The following is a 17,565-nucleotide window of genomic DNA, read 5'->3' as shown; positions in this document are numbered from 1 at the left end:
CATAATATTTGTTAATAATATTTATATTAATTAATTAATATTAATAATTTTATTTATTTTGCAATAAATCGCTCATTTGTTATCGGATTTCCATTAGGTATGTACCAAACGATATAGAATTTTACATAATACATTACGTGTCATACAGAGGCGGATTTAACGGCGGCTGCACCGGGCCCCGACTTCCGAGGGGCCCCACAAACACCAACTTTCCACTTTTTAAAATTTTTTTCACCTTTGTAATTTTAATTTTAAGTAAAGTTCAATGATTTTTGTTGTTTAAATGTCTAATTATTAGTTTATTATACGTACAGTATCATTAATTATAACCATACTTTTTCGTATGTTCAACTATTAGTTCAAAACTTTGCGATTATAATTGTATCATTAATTACATTATACATATGCTTTATTCAAATTTGTACGAAATTAAAACATTATGAGTACATAATCTGTTTATGTGTTTAAAAATATGGTTAACGTGATTTTATTCTTCCTGTCTTTCCCTTTTCTGTAAGGGGCCCAATGTTTTTCTTTTGCGCCCGGGGCCTCAACCGACCTTAATCCGCCTCTGGTGTCATAACTCAGAAACTCTCCGAAATGGAGCTGCACCCCCTTGGTGCAAGGTCCCCAATCGTTAATTGCTCGTCAATTGTGTTCCACAGGGCAAGAATTAGATTTCAACCTCCTTCCCGTTCGACACCGAAATGCGTGGAAGGCCCTCGAAGCGGTCTGGGCCTCATCCTTCGGCGACGCTCAAGAGTCAATCGATCCTGGCTACCTGACGAAGCGGAAATGGCTATTTATAACCACGAATGCTTCTTGAATTCTTATTTACAGGTTGCGAGAAAGGACTGTTGAGAATACCTTCTGTGACAATGGCCGATGCTTCCTTTCGCTCGAATCCGAGGCGCTCGATTTTGTCAACGTTGGGTTTCGGAAAGCTGTGAACACAGTGGGCCTCCGTTTGCCCGAACATGTCGGGGGACATGATGGTTCAGATAACTGGTTCGTTCGGATAATAGGGGTCCACCGATCCTTCCTTCCATCGCGTACTCCAATGCACCACATTTTGCTTTGCTGACTGGATACAGATGAGAAACATTTATATGCGTTCTGCCTGACGGTACGAGTTCGTATAGCCGCGGGACCTGAGTTCGGGTAATAAGAGCTGCGGCATGTTCGGTAAATCACGTATGTACGCACTGGGCAAATTTTGGGCGCAGGAAATTGAAAAGGGTAGCGAAATGTTTTTATAATACCTTAAATTATAAAATTGGGTCAGGCGTAATAGCAGCTACGCTGAGCCTCGCCCGTTCCGTTACTCGCTGTACTAATTGTTACTGCCTCTGTATCATATGTTGGAATAAAGACGATTTATTATTATTATAAATAATAGCTGTGGCGCACTCAGGATTTAAAGGTACTAATACGCCGCCAATTCGCTCGAAGGTCAAGTATTTTTTTGCGAATTTATTACAAGGAGATGAATACAAATTGTAACTGTTACTTTTGGGCAATGAGGGAACCCCTGCAAAAAGAAATTGAACTAAAATTAGTAAAATAGCGACTAGGAGAAGACGATTTGTACAATAAATGTCGGGTGCACAGATGGCTGTTTTTTATTTCTGAAACCAGAGCCTTTACACTTTGTGCTGAGGTATACTCCAAAAGGAAATATATTTTGAACATGCTGTAAAAATTTCAAGTCGATCCGAACCTCGGTTTTTTTGACAATTAGGGTAAAACCGCAGAAAAAATTCATCTTCTTGTAATTAATTCGCAAAGAATACTTGACTTCCAAGCAAATCTTGGTGGGAGCCGAGTTGAAGGGACACAAATATTTTAAATGCAAATTCAAAAAAACACATCGGCTGATTATATTAATTTATTTAAAGAATAAAATTCAGCTTTCTTTTCTTTCTACAAATCCCCTTCATTGGGAGGTGCCAGGGCCTCTTGGCTCCCCCTCTAGTTGCGCCACTGACTAATAGCACAAATTTCCGTCCTAAAATTAAAAGTCTATTTACCTTCCGTAACACCGAAAGTAAAGGGTGATTTTTAAACACAGAGGCTTGAGGCAATTTAAACACAATTCCTACTTCTTTCACATAGCAAATTAGCAATAACTCATACATAGTTGCGATACCAAATAAATTTTAAAATTGTCTCAGCTGTTTTAAAGCAAAACATATGATGATATTCCGCGAAAAGGGCGGCAGACGCCTAGAGGCGCCGAATCTCCAAATCCACCCCTGATACCGGGACAAAATTCGGTTCGGCTAAACGGAGTTCTGCTGTGCGCTTCCACAGAGAATACAGTATTATCAACACTCACCAATAACTCACAAATACAATCTTATGTAAGTGTATTTTATACTGAGTACGCCCAAAAATCAACCGCCACGCTCGAAAAAGAAATATTCTACAATTCTTACTTTTACAGGAGAGATACCTCTCTTTCGATTGTACCGAGACTTCGGGGCGCACCCTGTATGCAGGCTTGATGACTCGCTGCGCGAAGGGAAGAATTCATGACAATTTGCGAGCACTTTTATGCCGTCGAAGTAGAGGCACGCTTGGCTGTGAGAGAACGACCCACATATTATCCACGCATCGCCACACTGATAGAGAACTCTCTCACATGTATAGGGTGAGCTAATTGTAATCAACTGCAACGCGTGTAAGCAATGCGGCGGACCGGTTAAGCACTCTTCCGATTAATTCGAGCTTCCTCGGTGTGACACAGTTATTAAGGATAACGATGATATCACCGCGAGGGCGCGCGAACGCGAAGTTCATTAAAATACCGCGAGGCTACTTCGCTTAACAAAATGTACTTCTGGGCCGCGTAATTTCCATCGCGACCATTTTTGCCAAGCACGGCAGGCCTTTTGCGCCGACCTATTACCCGCTCGCGTCCACTAATGTTAATCTCCATTGATACTCGAGGGCCGCGAGCAGCGTAATTGGAAGAGCTTGAAAGGAGCAGGCGTCGCGTACGAAATTGTAGGTCATAGCATTAAGGCGTTTAATATTTCCGTGGATGGTAAATTAAAGCCAGCGGAGGGGCCTCGTCGAGCTACATAGGCGTTCCTAACGAGCTCCGAAGTTGCACGGATAAGGAAAGGCCTTGCTTCTCTCAACAAGGACACCGGGCCCGTCTTGCCCCCGCGTAGACGACGCACGCTGTCCTGGCTGCACAGCCGTCCCACTTTCATATGCAACGAGAACGGTGCACTTGGCCTAACACGAATGCAATCGTCTCGTATGGTAAACGCGCGCGTGCAACCGGGGCTCGCATACGCGGAAACTATGGCGCGAGCGTGAACTTCACCGGATGGTTTCTTTCCATCCCAAGCTTTCTGCGTGAGATCGCCACTTTTTCTCCGGCGGGCACAATGCGCCGATGAGAACAGAAAGCGGACGATTCTTCCATACCGTTTCTCTGTTGCCAAGCTTCAACTCGAAGCTTGGAGGTTAGCCGAGGTTCCAGCACACGTCGAATAGAAGCACGGATGAAGAGGAAAACCATATTCGATGGTTGAAGCAAAAGGAACCTGGAATGAGAAGATTAATTACTTTCGTCGCATTTATTCCCACCACATAAATCCATTTTGTACTTACTCGTTGAATAAAGACACTTCGGGATTTATTTACCTTCGAATAACGATTCAATTATTTCATTTTATTTTTATCTAGATTATTTATCGTTTTATCTAGAGGCACAGCTCTGGTTTGAAAGGGAAGGGCGAATGATAGTCGCGGAATTATCGCTTGTTTTGACTTACGACGAGTCCCCCTCTTTATAAGACCATGCAAAGTTCAAGGTGAGTGGATTGGGAAACGCGACTCTCCGTAGACGGTACAGTCGCATGGGAAACAGTGCAACGGAGTCTTGATAATGTTTCATGGCGGATGGGTGTAACCTGCCAGCCGTCCAAGTTTTATGCTGGGCATTTTTCGCGTCGCAGTGGGACGTATAAGTTTTCTAGAAAAGGAACAAACTGCGGCCAGAAGTCGACCATCGTTCCACCGCAGAACTCGATACCAATGCCGGCCACGGAAGAGTCGGGGTAAATTTAGCGTGCCGCGGAAGAAATAAACTTCACGCGCAGGAGCTGGAAGCGACGCAATCTGCAATTGATGCCTATGAAGAGTTTCGCACGTACACGGCGAGAGGCATGGATTTTAACGAATCACAACTGTAAGCATACAAGGAAGATCCGCTAATAAGGCCTTTTTTTTCATAAAATTCATATTTTACCACCACTATATTTCACATTTCAGTGAAAATAAACATCGATTTTTCTCAAAACTAAGTTTCAAGTTTTACAGACTTGGAGAACTTTCTTTGTACGCCCACGATATAATCATTGTTTTTAGAATGCATGGCGCTGATGGCTTGATGAAACACTCGTAAGTGGCATAACGGTGGAAAACAGAGTAAAATTTGAAAAAGATTCGTTCACTTTGAAAGTAAACTTTCAGATATATGAGGCATTGAGAGCCAAAACGGGCCAACCCACATTGGAAAAAAATGAATTTGTCCTATTTTATATTATTAATACAGCCTATTGGAATACATTATTGCTACTATATAACTGAATTACGCTAAAAATGTGAGTTAGTTCGTGCTTGCTCTCAATGCCTCATATAACCTTCTGTTTCGTTGTAACCAGTTACGACAAGATATAACCTTATCCTTGCGATCTTCGCGCAAAAACAGCACGCAGCCTTTCTTACGCGTGCACGCCCATTTAAAAATCGCCTGTGTAAGAAATATTAACTTTCACGAATGATCGATGTAACACGCTTTCATGTACCACGCTCGTCACCTCGTAACAAACAGATTTGCCCGCTTTTCCTCGCCCATTGAAGCATAGAGATATTTCCAAACTCGTTCTGCCATATCGACCGTGGGAATTTCGTGCCTCTTATCTTCCCGGAGGAGCTTTAATCACTATACCTCTGCAATCACCGTTGCGATAAACATGAGATCAAACACGTCTGCGCTTGGATTCTTTCTTATGTAACTGGGCTGTATAGAATATTTGTATAGCTTCGAAGTTTCCCTCATCATGCGCTCATAACGTCAGAAATCATTCGCTCCCACATTACTGTTGCTTATAAAATTCTTTTCGTTCTCTACTCGCGGCTTATTCGATGACCAGGTTGGCGAGCTGCGTGGCGCTCGGCGCAAGGGCTAGATGGTAGCGACACTGGCGACCCTTTTTAGAAACTTCGAAAATTCCACAGCCATGCTATGCTTGGTAAATGCGAGAATATCCGGCACTTGTACGAACCATAATTCGCAGGCCTGTTTGCCTGGCGATTTGAATAAGCGGAAGGACGAAATGGTCGTTTTTGGTAATCCTGGACGATCCGCGGCCGTGTTCCAAATCCTTGACTTCGCGCGGACAACGCACACAGGCGTGCAAGGAAACGGAGTCAAGAACACGAGTGGCCGGTAACGTGTACGGGCACGTTCGTTTTAGCCGGTTGTCTCGGCTGCCTGTACTACCTGTTCTGGGTCAGGCGCGTGTGCAAGGTCAAATCCCAAGAATCCCCAGCGTCACTCGTCAGTGCCGAAGACCGCGAATTCTCGCGCTGCCTTAGAGCAAAGCGAACCTCGACATCACCTTCGATCCGTCGACTCATCGTGATAAAAACACTGCCTACTCATACGAAGGAACGCGTTCTCCCTGACTCTTAAAAATCACCAAACTCTTCTAATCTCCGGTAAATCAAACATTTCTCAACGCTCATTTAAGATCGTTCCTCGTAATCTTGGACGCAGACGGCAGAACTTTTCGAACACGATAAATTATTGGACGTAAGTAATTGTCAGCAATACCAGTGATGTAAAAATGCCCCTGTCCTCGGCGTCTTAACAATTATCTTATCGAAGCCGTAGCGAGTATTGACGGAAGCAGAAATCTTTGCTCGAACAGTTTCTAGGAGTAGATTACCACAGGTCTTTCCCTGTTATTCTGTAGTCCGACCATTTTACAGCGCATGACGTAGTCGTTTAGTAGGAAGAGTAGAATCGTGGAATGTTGTAGGCTCTTAAGAGGGTTAGGTTAGTCAGTGCAGAGTTATATGCAAGTAGGTACTTTTCTGAAAACGTTACTTCGAAGCTCACGACGATTTTTAATAACCTCGCAAAGATAATACATACGATAAATCGAATTTCAATAGGGGAGACAGACGAATTATCTCGACACCGTATATATGTAGCTCCATTTGAGCCAGATATGTGAAGATTGTTGTTCGATTCTTTCCTACGATCCAGCGTGCGTGTGTGCACATTGACGTTAACGATCGGTTTTTAACTGTTTTCGTTTATACAGAGAAAAAGTTAATAGTTTTGATACATCCAAATTGATCGTCAGAATAACATTTTTTCATTCATTTCGTACGTATTTTCTCAAGTTTCCGCTTACTATATATTAAAGAGGAAGGACCAAAGTATATTTTGGCATATTTGCTATTAAGTAATTAATTCAAATACAAAATGAAAAAAATTGAAAACAGAATAACGTATCAACCAGCCCCGCAGTGGGGTAAATTAATACATTCTACCTTCGTCCAAATAACATTTTTTCATTCATTTTGTACGTATTTCCTCAACTTTTCATTTGCAACGTATTAAAGAGGAAGAACCAAAGTATATTTTAGCATGTTTGTTATCGAGTAATAAATTCAAACAAAAATGAAAAACATTGAAAAACTGAAAAACGTGCCAACTATCTCCGGTCTCCCCTAATGCTCTTCTCGGACAGGGAATAAAAATGCTGTAAACAAGCACAGTCAAGGTGACCGTCTGGGCGAGAGGTAAGCCAGCGCGAGTAATCGACGTAATTTTCTGTCGCGAGCTGAGAATTCTAAACGACCGAAAGTATAATGGGAGCGGTGTTTGAAGAAGCGACGAATGAATAACCGCGGATTCCGGATAACTGCTGGACGCTTTCCAAGAGTATTCGCCTTGAATCATCGAAGAATTCCCCATCAACGTTTTCGCGGTACGGGCGAATAACAGGTCTACAATCTGCGCGCTGACTATTATCATTTTCTTTATCGTCAGCTGCTCGGGCGACGTCACTGTTTCACGATCTGACGAGCCGTAAGCCATCACTAAATATAGTGATCGCGTATTATCGCGAGTCTCCAGCCGGATTCCTTGCATACTTGGCGATCGCCAACGAGGACTGTTACCACGACCAGAAATTAACGATGAAGACAGTTTGCCTCTCACGGGCAGTTGCCCATTGTCATCGCCATGAGCAGAGACATTAATCGCATTGGGTTGTTACCGGCGATATAAGGGCACACTGATACAAGGACCAACATGAATTTGCACAAAATTCATTTTGCACGCTTATTTACTGGGACATAAAACTATGGGATAATTTCTACGAGACGAGGCTGCTTGCAGGGAATCTTTTACCTTCCGCTCAAGAACCATTCGAGCACCACGCATGAACAGCCTCTTCGCTGTACTTTAATAAGAACAGAAGTGCCTAAGAGGCCCTTTGTTCCCACCAAGGGAAACCGAAGAATCATCTGCGACGAATGCGTGACATGCGATTCAAAGGGCATTAGAGTGCCGCATATTTATCTCTTATATCTCTCCTTTAAATTCCCAGCACTCTCATTAGACAGGCTTCTCAACAATCTTCACTGAATTCTACAATTTTTGATTGACCTGAACGTTCATAGTTAAATATTAATAGAACATTTAAAGTTCAAATTACAGTTTAACGTTCTTTAAGAAACTCGTATTTCTATATCCACAAAGCAGATAACTGTATAAATAAAATAATTGTTCTTGAATGCGAAAGATACAAAAAATGAATTTTTATTAAAACAGATTTTCGTTGACCCAAGCCTAATAGAAAGAGCCTTAGGAATCGAGAAACGAAGTACTTTATGTGATAAAAAGAATTAGGAAATCCTCTGAGATGCGTACGGAATAGTTGCTACGGGTCAAAACGGACCCGGCGGCTGTGTGATCACCGAAAACGTCCGCTATCCGAGGGTTAAAATCCGCGCTAGGTGTGCCGGTGTAAGGTCTTTGACCTCGTTACGGTGATTCCCGATAGTTTCACTGTCTGGACCGATGCACACGCGGGGTAGTCCGATGAGGAAGAGCCTTAAGCACTCTTCTAGGTGGGTGCGTTGAACTTACCGTCGTCGCATTCCGTATTGATTTCGGTGGCACTGCGCGACCGGAGCCAGACGTTACCTACGGCACGTGTCCGCGTAGGGCAGACACGCCCAATCCGGCAGCCTCCGCCGGAGCGGACTTATTTCGGCGGGGCGAGTCGCCCGGTTCCCCCAGAAGGAAAAGCGCCCGATGGAAACTGCGCCACTTTCACTGAAAACGGCCGATGACTAAAGGCATCGGCGTAATCGGTTAATCGTTATGCCGATGGCACGGCCGGAGCCTTACGCAAGGCCTTGAAGACCTTGAGCGGGACCTTATTTGGTAAGCAAGGTCGAGGCTTCGCGGACCATTGGGTTTTCAGGCCGGCCACAATGCGCCTCCACCTTACACGGACATCATCGTTCTTCCTATTGCGGGGCCGAGTCGCGATAATTAAGCCCCCCCTTGATCGAAAGTAAATATGCGCTGACTTCGCCGGCACCAGTTGGGTCAGCGAAGGTCGATGTCAGCGTGTGTCGTATTACGTGACGAAGTACCGAAGCGAAACACCCCGCTCGCCTCTTTCAGATGTAAAAAGATTTTTATGCGACTCTTTCCCTTCTTCTTCCTCTCTTCGTGCCTCGGACTTTGCCGGAATAAAGTATTCTAACTTGTGCGTGCCCTTCTTTTAGACGTGTGCTTTCTTCGATCGGTTTGATGGTTGGGAAGATCTCGGTGATTTTTTCAGTTCTCGCGTTATAACGAAACCTCGGTATATATTGCAATACTCTGCGTACACTTGAGGTGAATGTCCCTCTATCGATCGATTGACGCTATTCCCTCATTAAAAGCGAGACGTAAATAAGTATTAAGGGGAATGATTGAAATTAATGTTTAATTATTCCATCTGATAATTCATTCGTATTTCGATTTATTATTATTATTATTATTATTATATATATATATATATATATTAAAACTACGTATATATATATATATATATACGTAGTTTTAATGAATAGTAAGAATGTGGAGCGGTTTATTGATGCGGCTATAAAATAACTTGTATAACAGTTTCTAATTAAGATTAATAAGAAAAGTGCAATTGAGAGGTTAATATTGACGCCCAAAGTAAAGGCTAGGTATTCTCCAATCGAATTCTGTAGCAAAAGTTCGTTCCCTCCTTGAAAAGCAATCGGATTTAAGGACTGGCGGAGCCAGTCACCTGTTCTCGATAATTAATGAGAAAAAGGGTACGTAATTGGAAACGTGGAATTTCAGAGAAATTAAAGCGCATCCATCGAAGGCGTTGCACCCATGTGACAGCTGGGCACCGACTCCGCTGTTTGGAGGTTAGGTTAGACGATCGAAGCTGCCCATGCCCATCCGCCCATATCGTGCGTTAGTCACCGCTGTGCATTTAAATTTCACACGCCTATCGCGTGTGATAATCACTTTCAAAGGGCATGGTAATAAAATATCGTGCACAAAATTCCATACAGAAACGAAGCAATGAAATCAGAAGGATTTGGCACGACCTCGTGAAGAGACCGGTGCTGGGGCACGATATCTCATTAGGCACAAATGATTCACGGATTGTGTCATCGAAACACTGTTTCGTCAATAGGGCGTGACAAGTATATTTATAAAACTGTCCTGTTTTTTTTTTAACGTACATGTCGCAATGGCGTTGCCTCTTTAATCGATTCCTTAAATAAATAATACTCAGGAGTGAACAAAAGCAACATATCCCATACAGACTAATAACGAAAATGATAGAAAAATATTTTGAATAATAAATATTTAAAATAAATGATCGAAAAATATTACTAATTGGTAAAGATTTCATCGATAGGTTAGATGTGCAAAGGTAGTATACTCCCCCTCTTGTGTATGTACATTATCTACAGTCTACCTATCTCTAATTCCTCGTACGATCGTTATGTATTTCTTTAGCTCGTTTGGTATACAACTGTGACTCAATGGAAACGTTTATCAGTATTATTATGGTACCTCAGTAGCAGAAAATGACATCGTACAAACGTAGCTGATAAGAAACGTGTAGGCTGTGAAATAATTTTGAAGAAGGGCCCATGTCGGAAGCAGTAGTACGAACTTTGACGTTTTCGTCACCACGTGCTTTCCCGTAACAAGCCCGGTCTGCCATAGTAGACTACACGCGGCAAACACGCGTATCGATTTTGAAGCAGACACTGCACTCACGCACACATAGCCGGCGTGATCCGTCGGGCGGACGTGAACGCGCACGCACACGGCGATGGAATCGTAGCGTAGGGCTTATGTGACGTTGTACTAGTCCAGTGCACCCTTATCCGCGCCCTTGAGTCTATTTTTAGCCTCCGTTTCATGAAAAAGGCGGCCGAGATGGCACACACCGCGTGATAAGTGGGAGGATGTGCGACGACTTCGTTTCGGTCACCCGAGACGAGCCGTTCTCTAGCTTTTAGGGGGAAAGCCGTCGTTCTGTTAGCAGCACACTATCCGCCCTGCCACAAAAGTGAAACCTGACTGATGAGTACGCATAGGTAATCAGACCTGACCCAGTAACTTTTTAAGTCTGCTCTTGCACACGATAGTCTTTTAAGAAATAATTTGAAGAACGGCACCGCGCGTGGTGCCGAACCGGGGAAGTTAGTCATCGGCGTGACTCATATCCATTTTGTTGGGGATAAATCACCAATGATATTTCACGAGTGAAAATCGGTTCTATGAACTGTATAGAGGACGAATTTGAAACTTGTTAGACGCCTTCTTCGAATTATAGGAAATTTTGTCAATCTTTCACTTACTCTCCAGCTCCCCTCTTCGCGCGCCTTATTCTACCTGACCGAGAGGTATACCTGGAGAAAGGGCAGACGAAATTCTTGGAATCATTTGAGCAATAGTCATCACCGTAAACGCGCAATAAATATATTATCGCGTTTCTTATCCTGACAGTAATTCACTGCGAGTATGGTAAATGTTGCCGTGAAATTCTATTCTCGATCAATGTTAGAAATTATACAAACTCATGTAACAACGGAAATAAGGGAACTCTAGTATACACGTACGTGTATAATACACATGCAAATATAGTGCGCGAAGATTCACTTATTAATTTTAAAGTTTCGTAAACCCTTTAAGAATATTGGATGGTTTCAGTAAAAGTAAATAGCTATCATACTGTGTCATCTAGCTTTGCAGAACGATGCACTAACCTTGGATCAACATACACGCTTATTCCCGTCGCATTAGAAATTGATGAAAGGAGTATTCGCACGCCTGTGCATAGTTTGCGCGAGCAGTTTATAAGCAACATCTCAATGACAAGCGTCACTGGTTCCAATAAAATAAAAGGAAATGTCGACCATCCCAAAGTGTGTAACGAAAATTTTTCTGACTCATCTTGTACCTACTGCCGGTACTGCTTCGCACACGCGCCCGACGCATACAAAGAGCGTCGTAATCTTTCGCATACATTTGCACGCACACTAGCGCAGACGGCTCTGACGGTTAGTCAGGAAAGCCCTTACGCTAGTGTACGCTTCCAGAAGGCATTATGCTCCCCGTATCGTACAGTTTGAAGCGGCATTTGGAGAATCTAGCCGGCAGCCGGCCGACGGACCAATCAGCGAGCCGCTTTCGTTTTATGCCCATATATGGCAAGAGCTGTGAATCCTTGTGGTGGGGGAGCCGGCTGGGCGAGTCCATTCCGAAACAGGGGTGTCCCATTGGGACAATATTTTGAAATACAACCTTAAAACAAACAAACGATCGTCGAATTTTCCATCCCCCGAGCCGTTGCCCCTTAACGAATCGTTTTTCTAAGCCCGAGATTGAAAAACACGATGAAAAAACAGGAAATACGGAGGATAGTTTGGAGCGTCAGCAGCGTGTATGCCGACCACACCTTCGGGCGAGTCCACATGACACGGTACCGGCCACGATCTCGCTCACAGTGCTCGCAACTCGCGGCTCTCGAGTCTTGCTTCGTCGTGCCGATAGTATCCTTGCGGTGCTCCCTTGCCGATCAACAATCGACCAGTTTGTCGGTTACTTTCTATCCCAAAAGGTGAGTACACGTACGATTAGACGTATTTCGTTTGTGTTCGCTGATAATTCCACGGGTTTTTCGGCGATCTGTCATAATTTGAAACGGGGGAAAAGATCGAGGACAAATGCCGGTTAACAAGCAGCCATGATGGCAAGGGCGTTGCTCTCCGTGCCTTTCAGGCCTGTCCACGTAGCGTCGGTCTGCTTTTAAAGAATCTCTGCTAGCCGTGATTCCTTCAGGAAAAAGGGAGGATGCACCGGGAACGCGATCCGACAGGTTGTCGTTGTCAAGTGGTTCCAGACGTGTACGCGCCTACGGAGGCAGGTGGTCGCGACGCGGCCGTTTATTAATAGCAGTACGCTTGTAGTTGCTGCGTTACAGCACTAACCTACGATTATGCTTGCCCCGTACCACGAAATACCAGCGTAAATCTGTCACCCGGTTGAGAAATCGGAGAGCACTAACCAGCGTAGAAATTGCTGTAGCGTATTCCCTTCCCTACACAATGCCCAAGAATTTTCGCGTCCAACACTACTTCGGGGTCATCGCGTACAGTTTCTGTTTTGTCACGTCCGCGCGTACAAAGAATTTTCAAGCTAACGTCTTAAGACTCATTTATATACAATTCTCAAAATGTATTTGAATCATCCAAGTGCTATAATAGTCACCAATACTTTCAGTACTTACTTTGTAATCGCAAAATTTGCAAAAATCTGTTTACAAAATACCTATTCACGTCAATTTTCTCGCGAGGTAAATGCGTTCGAACGTTACCTTTAAACAAGAGAACGGTCGTGCTAAATAAAACGATTCACGCGGATCCATCTCGCGAGGCGAGTTACGGAAGGAATGCATGCTTCTATGCCGGAAACGATTATTTATTATTCGATTGAGCGAAAAATATTGTTTGACATTGAATGTGATCGAAACAGAGGACTTGCGTATCAGTAGGGGGGGTGAGAGAGACAGAGAAAGAACATTGGCAAGATCGATGATGTGTGCGGTTCGGTCAATTTTGAGGATGCATTCACAGAGGGTGGTGAGACACACTTCGAATCGTCTCGGTGTAGGCCGCGAGGGGAAAAGAGGGGAGGGGGTAAACCCCTCCGTGGCGGAGCACTTCCATATATGGTAAAGAAAGCCAGGATTGGCCGAGGGTGTCCTGCCCTTATTGGCCGATCGCTCGGTAGTGGGGGCTCCGAACAACGACTCTGTTCATATAATACACTCTGCGAGCCGGCTGTCAGCTACACTCTGTGTTTGGTGCTAGATCGGTCGGTTTGTGCGGCAGTGTCACATCCAAAGACCCCCGAGCTCCTGAACTTGTACATAACTTTTTTTTATACGAAACGTAAGTCAGCATTTTCGAGTTCCAGTGATAGAGAAGCCTCAAGCGAGATATCTCGTTTCTCAGTGCGAAAAATTCGAGGCAGTGCGTGGGCGACGATTATTCCGCAAAATAGGCTCGTACGCCCGAGCGTGGATTTCCAAATCGAGAAGTGGGTGGTGTTAGGCTTGAGATGCGCTTGTGCCATATTTAGTGTGTTCTGTGTCGCGTTCGTCGGACGCCGTAGAATAGTGCCCGTTTGCTCGTAAAATTCGACCGTTTTGCGCCAGAGTGACGCCCTTGCATGTGAGAACGCGTCCTTTTTTACCATCGGGAAAATACCGGTTTCCGTTAGGCCGAGAATCCTGCGAGTAGCCACGGCAAATGTATTCCACCAAAGCGAAGACTCGGGACTTTTGCCTGAGTTACATTCTCCTTCGACTCGAGCACGTATAAAAACCGAAATGCTTTGACTACGAGCTACGAAATTCGTAGAAATTCGGCCTTCGGAAGCATATGCCGGATATTGACCGGTCAACGCCGGGGAAGGGCGGGGCAGGGTGCGGTTCCTGTAACGGCAGTTTATAGAATACCTTGGGACTATATTCATCGATTCTTTTTCAACGCGCATTTGTCGCCACTTTAAGCAACGCGTGAAGCCGAGTTTATTCGTTTAAATTACGATTAACCGCCGCGCCTTCGGCATTTAATTTTTGCCAAACGAATAGCATAGTGCATGCTACGTGTCCCCTGACGCCATCTTGGAAATATTTGAAATATTGCCTTACGGCACATGGTATTTACTAATCTCGTCGTTTCAATCGTACTGTATTATAAAGAATAATTCAGCAAGTTTAAAAATTGCATTTTTCTCTTCGATTAAATATTCATGATTTAAGAGTAACATAAGTTTCGGAACATAGCTCTCATTGTGAAATTATATGAGACTGAGGAAAGTATATTTTAAAGTAGGCTGGGCGTGAATCTTTTGAACAATTGAATTACCTTCACTCCACTTAGCGCTATTTATACTTCAGACGTAGTATGACGAATGTATTCTCTTGAGAAACTTTAGTCGATCGAATTTAATTGAGATAGTAATAAATTTAAATCTTAACTTCGATGCAATAAGTACATTAATGTTGAAATATATCTATACTGCCACTGGTAACAGAAAATTGAACGAGGCGCAAGAAATAAGTAATTGAACTTTACCTTTGGCAAGTTAGGAAGCTCTGCTCGACTATTATTACTCAGCGCGAGCGGGATTATAATTAATTACTATTGTACCTTTACAGATAAACCAATAAACCAAACATGTGTGACGAAGAAGTTGCTGCACTCGTCGTTGACAATGGCTCCGGTATGTGCAAGGCCGGTTTCGCCGGAGACGACGCACCCCGCGCCGTTTTCCCATCCATCGTCGGTAGACCACGCCACCAGGGTGTCATGGTTGGCATGGGGCAGAAGGACTCGTACGTCGGTGACGAGGCCCAATCGAAGAGAGGTATCCTCACCCTGAAGTACCCGATCGAGCACGGTATCGTGACCAACTGGGACGACATGGAGAAGATCTGGCATCACACATTCTACAACGAGCTCCGAGTGGCCCCGGAGGAACACCCGGTCCTCCTCACCGAGGCTCCATTGAACCCGAAGGCCAACCGTGAGAAGATGACCCAGATCATGTTCGAAACGTTCAACACCCCAGCCATGTACGTGGCCATCCAGGCCGTGCTCTCTCTGTACGCTTCCGGTCGTACCACCGGTATCGTATTGGACTCTGGTGACGGTGTGTCGCACACTGTACCGATCTACGAGGGATACGCTCTGCCCCATGCCATCCTTCGTTTGGACTTGGCTGGCCGTGATTTGACCGACTACCTCATGAAGATCCTCACCGAAAGAGGATACTCCTTCACCACCACTGCCGAGCGTGAAATCGTTCGCGACATCAAGGAGAAGCTCTGCTACGTCGCCCTCGACTTCGAACAGGAGATGGCCACCGCCGCGTCCTCGTCCAGCTTGGAGAAGAGCTACGAGCTCCCCGACGGTCAGGTGATCACCATTGGTAACGAGAGATTCCGTTGCCCGGAGGCACTATTCCAGCCATCATTCCTGGGTATGGAAGCCTGTGGTATCCACGAAACTACTTACAACTCCATCATGAAGTGCGACGTAGACATCCGTAAGGACCTGTACGCCAACACCGTGCTCTCCGGAGGCACCACCATGTATCCTGGTATCGCGGACAGGATGCAGAAGGAAATCACTGCCCTAGCCCCATCCACCATGAAGATCAAGATCATCGCACCGCCTGAGAGGAAATACTCCGTATGGATCGGCGGGTCGATCCTCGCGTCTCTGTCCACCTTCCAGCAGATGTGGATCTCCAAGCAGGAGTACGACGAGTCCGGACCATCCATCGTCCACAGGAAGTGCTTCTAAGCGCATCTTTGATATTCCTCTTGCATACTATCATCCCCCGAACCCCGAGAGCGGCCTCTGTCTTATTTCGCAGGCGGACGTAACATCAACTTCCGCAATAATGATTGTCCTTTGGTTCCTCCGGGGCGAAGGTAGCTTTCTTTCGATTCGGATGTACACGTGGGACATAATGATCGCAGAGGCAGTCCTAAACATCTTTGCTCCATTCATTTCTCATCATTTAATTAGACACTATTGTAATCTTAAACGTACCCCCCTGAGAACTCCTAAACATCCTCCTTATCCTATTCAATCCTTTGTATTATATATTCGAATAACATTTGCCTATGGTAGCTTCTAGCTAACCACCCTCACGAAAAACAACAATCTTTTTTGTATGTCATCGCGATGTTTCCACACTGCAAACGAAAATGATACTTCTTTCCTCGCGTATGCTACATCTCCACCGATACAAACGTTGTCTGCGAGTTTTCGAGCTGAAGAACATTGCGTTAAATTGTTCCGGTGTACCGTCGAGGGATCCTCAGCTGCACGAAACATTCTTTAATTTCGTATCCTCGGATTATAAATGCATTCCGCTAATTCTCTGCACCGTGGTATTTTAATACATTCGACCATTCCCGGCGGAGAATATAGGCCTTCGACTTATTAATCACTTCAACTCTTTTCTTTTACCGTTACCAATCGTTGAGGGAAAAGATGGCTCTTTCCTTTTCTTTCTTTCTTTCTTTTTTTTTTTTTAAATAATGGGGGAGACCGCTGACCCAGAGAAAGTATCCCACAAACGCTCGCTCAAACGAATGAAAAAAGACACGGTTTCGACCCCGCAAGCGTAGCCAAAGTATTATAATTTATTCCCATTGTATTGTGCAAGACCATTCACGTACACATCTTAAAGACTACTTTAGACTTATGGGATTATAAAATAAAACTCTTAAAAACATTATTGCTTCGACTCTTGTGTTTTTTAAAATTGCAGTTTTCCAATTACCCTATCGCTGGATATATTCGTGTCCTTGATATCTCCACTCCAGTATATATATATATATACGTACATATATATGTCGTAGCTAAATGCGCTAAAAATCTTAAAGAAAAGAAAAAAATGATCATCAATTCTCGTTTCATTTAGCATGAATTCTCACGTAGTAGTTTTTATAAGCAACGTAGCTTTTGTACCGTTTGGCGTTATTCAATTATTGTAACGTAAGATTTGTGGTAAAAATTTATAATTACTCTAAGAAATTAGGTTTATATTTTCAGTCGAATAAAAATTATTTTCAATGAAGTGGTATCTGTTACTCCTTTTACGAAAATGACATCATTTACGGATTTCTAGATCTCTGTAATAAATTTGATAATTATTGATAAAGATAGTATTTCATTAAAACATTAATCTCTATTATTTTCAGCAAACATTTTTTCTCGATGACTCCTTAGCCCTGCACACCGCGTCAGGGAGGCAGGCCTTTAAACCATTTACTGCTTCAAATATTTGTATATAAATCAATACGAATAAAAGCTTGCTTAATCATTAACTGTATACAGATTGCTAAATCTCGTATCTGCAGCGGAACGTCAGAGTTT

General features: G+C 43.9%; 1 protein-coding gene and 2 long non-coding RNA genes across 4 annotated transcripts; 1 reads left to right on the top strand and 2 right to left on the bottom strand.

Moving 5' to 3' along the window:
- Positions 1 to 204: 204 nt before the first annotated feature.
- LOC143373211 (uncharacterized) lies at positions 205 to 1,314 on the bottom strand. The gene is made up of 2 exons (XR_013086424.1): positions 868 to 1,314; positions 205 to 781 (listed from the first exon to the last, which is right to left on the bottom strand). It is a non-coding gene; the product is annotated as an uncharacterized LOC143373211 (long non-coding RNA).
- Positions 1,315 to 9,400: 8,086 nt separating this feature from the next.
- On the bottom strand, positions 9,401 to 11,726 carry LOC143366791 (uncharacterized). Its single transcript, XR_013084819.1, has 3 exons — positions 11,368 to 11,726; positions 10,960 to 11,010; positions 9,401 to 10,883 (listed from the first exon to the last, which is right to left on the bottom strand). It is a non-coding gene; the product is annotated as an uncharacterized LOC143366791 (long non-coding RNA).
- Positions 11,727 to 12,061: 335 nt separating this feature from the next.
- LOC143366763 (actin-5C) lies at positions 12,062 to 16,924 on the top strand. Of its 2 annotated transcripts, none has more exons than XM_076808132.1 (2): positions 12,062 to 12,221; positions 14,829 to 16,924. In XM_076808132.1, the coding sequence occupies exon 2, from the start codon at positions 14,848 to 14,850 to the stop codon at positions 15,976 to 15,978; it is 1,131 nt and encodes a 376-aa protein (XP_076664247.1). In that variant the 5' UTR covers positions 12,062 to 12,221; positions 14,829 to 14,847; the 3' UTR covers positions 15,979 to 16,924. The 2 variants fall into 2 exon arrangements, with proteins under 2 accessions (XP_076664247.1, XP_076664240.1); XM_076808125.1 differs by lacking the exon at positions 12,062 to 12,221 and adding an exon at positions 13,394 to 13,554.
- The last annotated feature ends 641 nt before the right edge of the window (positions 16,925 to 17,565 follow it).

This window comes from Andrena cerasifolii, chromosome 1 (assembly GCF_050908995.1).
Source record: "Andrena cerasifolii isolate SP2316 chromosome 1, iyAndCera1_principal, whole genome shotgun sequence".
NCBI classification, from domain to species: Eukaryota; Metazoa; Arthropoda; class Insecta; order Hymenoptera; family Andrenidae; genus Andrena; species Andrena cerasifolii.
This window is presented reverse-complemented; position numbering and strand designations above follow the sequence as displayed.

Coding starts and splice junctions, on each gene's coding strand:
- LOC143366763 (XM_076808132.1), top strand. CDS start 14,848: ATGTGTGACGAAGAAGTTGCTGCACTCGTCGTTGACAATGGCTCCGGT.